Source organism: Ischnura elegans, chromosome 5, assembly GCF_921293095.1.
Source record: "Ischnura elegans chromosome 5, ioIscEleg1.1, whole genome shotgun sequence".
Classification (NCBI taxonomy): Eukaryota; Metazoa; Arthropoda; class Insecta; order Odonata; family Coenagrionidae; genus Ischnura; species Ischnura elegans.
The window spans coordinates 25,632,130-25,642,436 of NC_060250.1; the positions used below are offsets into that span (position 1 = coordinate 25,632,130).

At 35.8% G+C, this 10,307-nt stretch overlaps 1 protein-coding gene across 1 annotated transcript; it reads left to right on the plus strand.

Moving 5' to 3' along the window:
- Positions 1 to 467: 467 nt before the first annotated feature.
- LOC124158607 (U6 small nuclear RNA (adenine-(43)-N(6))-methyltransferase) lies at positions 468 to 9,964 on the plus strand. Its single transcript, XM_046533776.1, has 6 exons — positions 468 to 639; positions 718 to 931; positions 1,086 to 1,226; positions 1,320 to 1,572; positions 8,394 to 8,688; positions 9,053 to 9,964. Exons 1-6 carry the CDS (start codon positions 535 to 537, stop codon positions 9,527 to 9,529), a joined length of 1,485 nt encoding a protein of 494 aa, XP_046389732.1. The 5' UTR covers positions 468 to 534; the 3' UTR covers positions 9,530 to 9,964.
- Positions 9,965 to 10,307: the final 343 nt, after the last annotated feature.

Sequence of the window (10,307 nt, forward strand, 5' to 3'; positions counted from 1 at the left end):
ATTTTATTCATTTTGTCACATTTTTTATTGAGGAAGTTGGGACAATTTAAACTCTTCAACATTTACTGAACCGAAAAATATCCATAAATCAAATATCTAGATGATGATGGATGTAGACTCAAACCCTTGATATCTAAGTTCGTCCGTGATTTAACCCCTCCGCAGCCGTTGCTGGCGTGATATTTATGAAATAAGTTGGAATAACTAAGAAATGGAAATCGATCCAAAGGTACGCATCGATTTATGGGGCTTTTCTATCAAAGGAAGGACTAGCGAATTCGGGCCAGTTGATTGGCTTTAATCACTAAGTTACTGATAATAACCAGATTTTAAACATATTAGGAACTTTTAATTTATATTTTATAGGCTAATTATATTTTGAAAAAAACCGCCACCGCTAGACATCATCGTCTCGCTAAACCTCGTTGATCTCGTGTTTGGCGTTGTTGCCGGTGATTCTAAAAACAATGTGAATAACGAAACACTATTTGTTTGTAAATAGCTGGAATGGGGTTTTGATTATTTGGGCTCACCATGTCCATGAACAAATTTATGCACCCGAGGAATATTTATAGGAATCCTCCAAATTTCAAAGAATTGGCCATCCAATACCCAGAATTCCGCAAGCATTCGAAACAGGTAAAGGAATGGCCCACATGTGTGTATTTTTGGTATTATTGTTTAAGATCACACTATTCATTCTTTCTTACCTTTAAGGAGCTCTCAGGCAAGGTCACAATTGACTTTAAGGACCCTGCTGCTCTTCGTGCTTTAACAACTACATTGTTATTGAAGGACTTCAATTTAACAGTGGAAATACCTCTGAATAGACTTGTGCCAACGCTTCCCCTGAGGCTTAACTACTTACTCTGGATTGAAGATTTATTAGCTGCATCGAAGTTGACCGAAGAAATTTATGGTGTTGATATTGGTGAGTGGTTTCCTAATTCTCTTTGCTGACGTAGAACCCTATGATCAAGTCGGTGACATGGGGGCTGCATAATTTTGGCTTTGGTCGCTACAAACTGTGACGTCTGTTGTAGCTGATGCCAGTGTGATGTAATGATTTCATTGGAATATTTCAGGAACCGGTGCATCATGCATATATCCTCTTTTGGCTGGGAAAACCAAAGGTTGGCGTATGTTGGCTACTGAAATAGACGAGGAAAGTGTGGCTTGCGCCATAAGAAATGTGGAAGCGAATGGCCTTGAAACTTTGATTGAAGGTACTTCTCTTTTAATTCTGAAATAAGGTATATATATAATGAAGTTGCTATGGTATTTTAAGTTGTTTAACCACGTTTGTTTTACATATTTAGTGAAAAGAGTGGATGCAAACGTCATACTTGATGGTGCACTTGAAGGAGATAAACACTATACATTCACTATGTGCAACCCACCATTTTTTGAGAGTGAAAAGGATGTCATTGCATCAGATAATCGATCGAGCAATAGAACACCACCGAGTAATTCACCTACAGGGTCTATGGGAGAATTAGTTGTTGATGGAGGAGAGCTGAAGTTCATTCGGAAAATGCTTTCAGACAGCAAAGACATTGGAACCAGAGTGAGGTTGGTATTATTTTTATTGTGGATATTACAGGGAACTCCCTGGTAAAGGGAAGTTTTCATGTAACTCAATACACTAATTTTACTAGTCACCCTTGCATATACCTATACTCACATTGCAATTCAATACCTACTATTCATCATAATATTGATATAACCTGTTCTTTTCCTCCCCAATCGCCTGCATCCTCTTTTCTCGTTGTTTTCAGGTTTGCCTCTTCCTTTAGTACCAGTTGCATCCAAACTCTCTTCATCTCCTCTTGCATTTGTCTTTCCACACCCACTGAGTATTCTTTCATATTTCATCTCCCAGCATTTCTAAGTCTGTATTATCTTCCATAATGGTACCATAAATTCCCTTGGCTATTATTGCTCCCCTTCCTCAGTATCCACGTTTTCTCAGTGCTAAGTAATGTGCTCAGTATTGGGCACTTTGCTTTCCATTTATTTACACTTCTTCAAATCATATATCTTCTCAACCCTTTTCCATACATAGAACCGTAACTTTATTTGTATGTACATAGACACTTCTAGTTCCAGAATATTAATTTATTTTGCTCTTTGGTTTACTATTTACTACGTTAATTTGGCTTCCTTTAAAAAAAACCAGGATAAGTGGCATAGCCAGGATTTTGAAATGGGGCGTTTAACGGAGATTTCAGGGTCCTTCCAGGCTGTATGGAAAACATCCAAGGGCAGAGGTGTCCCCTGGAAAATTTTGGGATTTTTAATCATGAAAATGTGAATTTTAGGACTCAGCAACAGTAATTTTGTACAAGTATTTATTAGAATAAAGTAAAGGTGGTGCTTTTAAAGGCTGAAGGGGGGGTTGTAACCCAGGAAACCCCCCGTGGCTAAGCCACTGGCTTGGATTACTAAAGGATGATGGATTGCAAATTTTTAATCACAGTGGATACATGCCTCTGAATTTAAAGGCAGAGACAATCATAAATGTATTAGTTTATCAAATTTTCCATATGGTAGAGGTAGCTCTGCTGGGGGTAAAGAGAAACTATCAGCTTGCTGCCAAGTTGTTGTTAGCTATGAGTCATTATCCACTTAGAGTTTGTTGCCTGCAGTTGAAGCTAAGCCATTATGCTCATTTCATTTCTATATTTCATGAACCAAAACCTCTTTCCACTCCAAATCCCACCTCTAAATCAAGGATGGATAAATATCTTTGTTTGAAAGAGGAATGCTATTTCATATTTTTTATTATAATATTCAGCAATAGTGCACATTCACAGTTCTTTAAATTTTCCTGTAAATGTATATCTAGGAAAATTATTCCATTACTATTATTTTCTGTGTTCACACTTATTCACTTGAGCTGATTACTAGCTCATAGTTCAATATTCCCTATGCAGTACATATTATCTAACTCTATAATCACTCAGCATTATAATTATTTATTTTACGAAAGTCATAGTCAATCAAATTTTTTCAATTTTCCTCCATTCTCCTCTTTATCAGTGTTGAAGATAATATTTCACTATTGCATTACATAGCTTGATTACAAGCTATGGATTATTAATCCCATTGCCTTATGGGTTTGGAGCTAGGAAAGGATTACCGACTGATACTTTCACCGGTATTAACACATTCAGCGCGGAGCACATCAATTGATGTGCTCTACCGGTCGGGCCGTGAGTGCTTTCTCCGCCTCCGTACATGACTAATAATCACTTCCGAGTTTTCCAATCATGTGCATGGCCTTCAGCAAGCTTCCCTCTTTCGACCGGTGTGCGCCGTTTGTAAATAGCAGTACCGTATATCTCCGAATATAGTCCCCCCTTTTTTTCCAAAAATGGCCGCGGAAAAGTAAGGGGGGGGGACTATAATCGAGTGTAATCCAATTTAGCATACTAAAGGTGACCATAAAGTAATAAATAACGGCATAATGGCTAATGTTCTCGTAGTCTTTCTATTTGAGTATATTTATGAGGATTATAATCGGAGATATTAGTAAATACTGCCACGTTTTACCGGAAATTAAGACAATTTTTACCACAAATGTTGTACAGATACGATTATTCCGATTCAAATAGCATATCGAATATGCGTTTTCACGGAATCCATCGGGTAGCCGCTAATTTTTCTTGGAAAAGTATTGTTAGAATAATTCAATCGACACTGATCACTTAATGACGCAAAACAGTAAATAATTAAAATGAAAACTAAACACACACTATCATTACATTAATCGAACACTAGAATTGAATCAATAGTATATGTACCCGTCGCTCATTTAATAACTACACGATTTAAATAATTGCGAAAAATAAACAGATAAAGTGAACCTTTCGTGACGATTTAGCATTTCATTGCGTCCGTAGCTACTAGTGATGGGTCGATCATGAACGATTCGATCAAAAAGATTGAATCACTAGGTGAATCAAATGACTCATGATTCATTTCGTTAAACAAGTCGATCATCAATCATCAATCACTCCAACTTCCGGTTTCATATCAATCATCCCGGTTTCCGGTTTGTTTCAAAATGTCGAACGATCGATGCTTGATCTATTTCGGCAGAAATAGTTGTGAGAAAATTAAATACTATGTTATGAAGAACTGAATACTTGTATAATCTTTTTCTTAAATGTTTTCCAGCGGTTATCAGTATTAATAACACCAATACACGTAAAAGAAAAATATTAAGATGACTCCTGTAGGAGAACGTTAAGAAGTATAATTTAAGCTGGTTACATTTTATTGTGCCGTTCATAAAATTATCCTGCAGATCAGGGGGCCGATTGTGTAACTTTACGTTCGAACGTAACGATCCGGTTCCCGTGGAATTTTGATCAACAACTCGAAAACAATTGAAGGAGCGATTGTGTAACTTTACGTTCGAAAGTATTCCGGCTCTCGATCGAAAGCATCTCTTCGTCAACACATCACTTGACGATAAGGCTATCGAATCGTTCACAGGTGAGGTTTGGGATGGAATTTAAATGTTTATTACCTTTCATGGCCACGTTGTATGTCCTTTTTTTTTGGGATTAAGTGAATTATGCAATCAATTATATTCATAAATCGCAGTGTTATGTTGTTGATTACGTGAATTTGTAGTGAATTGACATAAATAATTGCAATTTGTGCGTATTAGTTCACTATGGTTTAAAGATGAGCAAGTTTACATTTGCTTCGCTGTGTAATGTGTGTGCATTTGAAATGAAATTAACTCATGTGGAATTAAGTGAATTAAACATTCTATTTAATTTATACATCATTCTGTTATGTTTTTAATAACGTGAATAAGTAGTGAAATTACATCGATAAATACAATTTGTACGTGTTAGTTTACTATACGATACAAAGATGAGGACGTTTACAATTGCTTCGCTATGTAATGTGTGTGCAATTCAAATGAAATTATCGTTTTTGTATGCTTGATTTAAACGTGGTTCCACTATAGTATATTAGGTAAATGATAGTTGTGCTATAATACATTGCCAAAATTATATTCTCTACAATGTTTAATTTAATTCGGATCATCGGGCAGTTATTGACAAGTAAATGATTTAATTTATGTACTCAAATAGTTTATTTTAACTTCTCAATGACGTCTTAAATTAAGTTGAATTTATATGGTTTATGTACTTCAATTAATGTCTCTGATGCGATATGGTTTCCTCAGAAAGGGTAAATTTTTTGAAGTGATATTCGGGTGTTTGAGACGAGAGGAGATATCAAAGATGACTCTGCATATTTGCTTTTTCTTTCAAGTAATAGGTGAAAGGTTTGTGATGATGAGAATGTTTTTGATTGAGAATATTAACGTACTTATTTATTTCATGAGTTACGTGCTTTTTTAACTGTTTACCTTACGACTATTATTAAGACGTCGTACTAATTCTTACTCGTCAGTTTTTATTTCTTGCAAATATTCAATATTCTGCGGCATTGCTCCTTGCAGACACACAAAGGCGAAGACGAGAGCCTATCACTATCTAATATCCGTTCATATATTTGATCTAAATGACTTTAGTCAATTACAAATGATACAAGTTATTATTTAGCGAATTGCAAAAGTAACGAAACGGAGACTTACCGCGGCATTTCTAAATAGTCAGCGATATCTAAGTAAAAACTACTTATCCCAAATATCAGCTACGCTCCAACGAAAAGGAGGAAAGGAAATACTGAATTGAAAGAGATTGATTTATACGCAAAGTTAAATTCTTTCATTAATATAAACTTAATTGGCCAATTGTCTCTGAAACCAATATTGTTAAGTTAGTTTCGCTATTCAAAACAACCACAAGCACTTTCAGCCTTACTGCGCATGAGCAGAAAGAAAACAATCGCGTAACGTATTCCCAATTCCAATTAAATATGACAACGTCGTAACTTTCGATTGCTTGTTGACGATCGTCCATACACAATCGCACATACGGCTTACGTTCGAATACCGGGAACTCAATCGAGAGTGAACGGATCTCTAACGATCGTTCGAACGTAAAGTTACACAATCGGCCCCCAGATTCATGCATAGTGTGTGGTGTATTTTGTGGTATATTTTGAGATACGTAGTTAGAAATTATATTTTATTAGTGTTGAGAAACTGTGGCAGTTTTGCCTTCCTAAATATTTTCATGACACTACTTCCTTCATTTTATCAATCTAATATACTCATCTAGGAATTCATAATCAAAATAGTATATGAAATGATAATATGGATAGCAATCAGCGTTACCCATGCTCTTCGCAGATGAGGCAGTATTTATTCGATTATTCAAAGTGATTTATTACATCCATTGATTGAGTCTTTTCGATCATGATTCCTTTTGAGTCTTTTCGATCATGATTCCTTTTGAGTCTTTTCGATCATGATTCCTTTTGAGTCTTTTCAATCATGACTCCTTTGAGTCTTTTCGATCTTTGATTCCTTTGAGTCTTTTCGATCATAATGATTGAATCAATTGATTGAATCACTTATGTGACTCGAGTCAAAATGATTGAATCACTAAAATGATCGACTTTGCCCATCACTAGACTAGCTACTATACGTCCGTGCGGTTCGTGTTTACAACCACTGCCTTTACCGCCTTCACAGAACAAGAATGCGCAATAGGTGATGCATTTGTTTCTGAAAAGGCGCAATAATCGACGACTTTAATCCAGAAGCGCCGGCATTACTGCATTTGATCGAAATACAGCGACTCAGCATCGAAAGTGTAATTAATTTATTGAGGAATATCTTCAATTCGTCAGGGTAAATAGGATCGATAAATTACGTCGCATAACGTTTCGCAATTATTTCCGCGATATTTTCTTTATTAAAAATAATTTTACGTTCAACAGTGAGGTGATGGATCAAGTAGAAAGATGAGGATCAATCCTGCCGCAGATTAGAGGCCTTCAAAGACGGAGTTTCGATGCCAATTTAAAAATAGCCGTTGCAGAATACGCCGTAAATCATATTATTTACAGCGCTAGCAAAGCGCTAATACATCGCGGAAGTCATTTCGGGGGTCTCGATGCGGCAGATTCAAAGAATTAGACGAAAATATCGTCGAATTTGTGCGCAAATGCAGAGCAGAAGCTCTTTGTGTAACTTATGCAATGATTAGCGACGAGGCATTGAAAATTGATATAATTTTTTTTCAGTTTTAATGTTTGTTGGAAAAAGTTTATTTCTTAATTTTATTACTTTGATAATTGTAAGTCCTGTAGTTTAATTGTTTTGCTTAGCAGGCATTTGATAGCAATATTTTTATAATATTTATAATTTATTTAACACAATTTTATTTAGATTTCCTAAATTCTTCAAGTCACTTGGATTTGTGATGACTTGATGGGTGTGTTACACTGGATCTAAGGAAGTTTCAGGGCCAAATGCAATACTGTTTATGGGCTTTAAGTTAAAGCTTATGTATTGACATTGTCTGTAGTCATTTGGAAATCAAAAATATTAATAATTTGTGAAGGTTTAAAAAATACAATAGCCTTGGATACTTAAAAAAATTTCTCATTTCTTCATTACATCTGGTTAAGGAACTATAAATTACTGATACATGCAATGGATCACAACATGTTTTAGGTATAGTTATTTTGTTGTGATGGAAAATATGTGAACAGATTTGTTCTTAATCTTCACAGAAAATAAAAGTTTTTATCGAATCTAGAATCTTAACTTGCTAACCACAGAAAAATTGCCTTCCTTTACATTTTAAAATTTTTCCCAAAACTGAGGTCTCAAAATTTGGGGGGGGGGACTATATTCGGGGGGGGACTATATTCGGAGATATACGGTATTTGAATGGAAGTTATGGTGTGAAAACCTCTCTCTATATTTCTTTCTCTTTTTATTGGCCGATTCTGACGACGTTCATGAAAATCAGGCCCGCATTGAATGTGTTAAGCTCTCTCCTATTGATTTTAGCCTCATTTTACTTATACAGGATTATTAATAATGATTATAGCATAGTTATAATACCAAAACTTTCTGTGTATTTATTATTTCTATTATATACCTAACCATGTTCTTAGTTTTTTGTTTAACTAAAAAATTGCTCTGAAGAGAGATACTGAAAAATGCTGTAGTAGTCACTTATCTGGAGGATAAAAATCATGATTTTATCAAAAATAGTATTAGTAATATTAAAGTGCCTCACCATTTCATGCTCAAACCATAATAAAGTTCTGTACCATTGCATGAAAACTAATATTCATTACTTTTAGAACTGCATTTTTCCCAATTATTTTCAAATGGCATGGGATTTGAGGTTCTTCTTTCACTTTATAATTGCCAATGATTCTGCTGTTTTAGAATGATTCACAGTATTATACTAAAATTTTAAAATGTACAACTTTAGTTTGTATACAACAATGGTAGGCCACAAGTCGAATGTCAATGTGCTGAAGGCTGAAATAGCTGCCGCTGGTGCCAATAATTATGGAAGCTATGAGTTCTGCCAAGGTCGGACGACAAGGTGGGGACTGGCGTGGACGTTCAAGAATGATGTCAAAACAATGGTGGATGGCTTGGTTGCCAACAAGAAGTCCAAGCTGAAACCCCCATTTAGTTATGTTGTACCTAGCAAAGATGCAGAAACATACACTATTGAGGCAGTGGTTGCATCTTTGAAGGAAATCTGTTGTCGCTTGGAGGTAAGTTAATGAATTAGTCAACTGTGGTCTTCTCAGAATAATTCAAGTTTTCAGGACAGGTTTTTACAATAATGGCTGTGAAGCATCTTTGTAATTTTGTAGAGTTAGCACTTAATGTGTAGACATGAAGAAAAGAAAGCTCTTTGATTTTTATTAGGCAACTAGCTGTATAAAACGTTATGTGATGTCACTAAATGTGCAATAATTGTTATTTTCATAGCCTAAAGTGTGATTTAACTTTGCTAATTGGCTACCTGCTAAAAAAATAATTGAAAGGTGCCAGTATACTAACTAAAACTTAAATTTAAAACTTTTCTTAATATTTAATTTCATGCCAATTACATATCCTTTTTTCTCATTTTAGCTGGAGCGTAAGGAAGTCAAAAAGAGCAAAGTCATTCATGGTTTCGTAGTGACTGCATGGAGAAATACTTGGGCCAAGCAGCGCCACAAAAGGCGTTTGGCTCAAGGGAGAGCTAAGGAGCCGAGTGGGGAGAATGCAGGCAAAGAGGGGGGGGACGTGAGCACAGGGAGCGATGGCGGGCCAGTGGGAGACTTGAATTCCAGTCTTGAGTCATCCCCTCCTCCTGTTAAAAGATCTCGTCTGGATAGTGATATTTCTGAGGAAGGTGTTCCCAAGGCTGAAGATGTTATTTCAAGTTCAACATCAGGAGGTGCATCAGGAACTCCAAATAAGGGACTTCCATTGTTAAAGGCATCTTTAGTGGTGAAGTGTGTGGAATCGGATATAGTTATAGAAATGGCGTGGTTGGAAGGACTTAGTGGAAGAGATGCTGTTCACCAGGTACTTCAGTACATAAAAAACAATTTGAAATGTTAAAGTTTCAAGAAGGAGGAATAAATTTTAGCAATGGATTACAAAGTGTTTATCATTTTTTGTTGTCATTTAGCATTAGAAGAACCTAATCCAATGTAAGGATCAGGCCCTATTTTCATGGTTACAATTCCATCATTAGCTGTACCTACTCAATTTTTCCTTACTATCTATCATATCTAACTATGCATTTCAATGTGAAAATTAAACATTTAATGCAGTTTTTCAATTCTTGGTATGGTTATGGACCACTACTTGAAAAAATGGCAGGTAGAGCATTCTGCATTGAACGCTGCTGTAACAAGTTATACGTACATATTTCAATAATTTCTCATCTTTTCAGTCTACCACATGTAAATATTTGTTGACATACAACATATGCAATATTTTCAAACAATAGAATCCTTATGCTGATGTCTTTGATGTACTATGGGGGGGGGGGGGGGGGGGGGGGGAAGAATCCGTGCAAATTTTATACCACCACTACAGCTCTGCTGAACAATTGGTTTCCTTTCTAATGGTACATTTATCACTCTTAAGAACCAGATGAAGGAAATTCAATTTCAGTGTTTTTCAGCAACCTAGGTTGTGATGGAATATCACCTACCCTGGGTACACTTCGTACTGGTCCCCAGAATGATGGTACGTGGTAATCTCCCTCCTCTTCTCTGATTGTATATCATCTCATCACCCTCTATGTATCGTTTCAGCTGAAAGTACATGCAACCTCTATTTAAATTCATTTTCCGTGTTATTTCATTCTGCATATTCAAATGCCTCATTC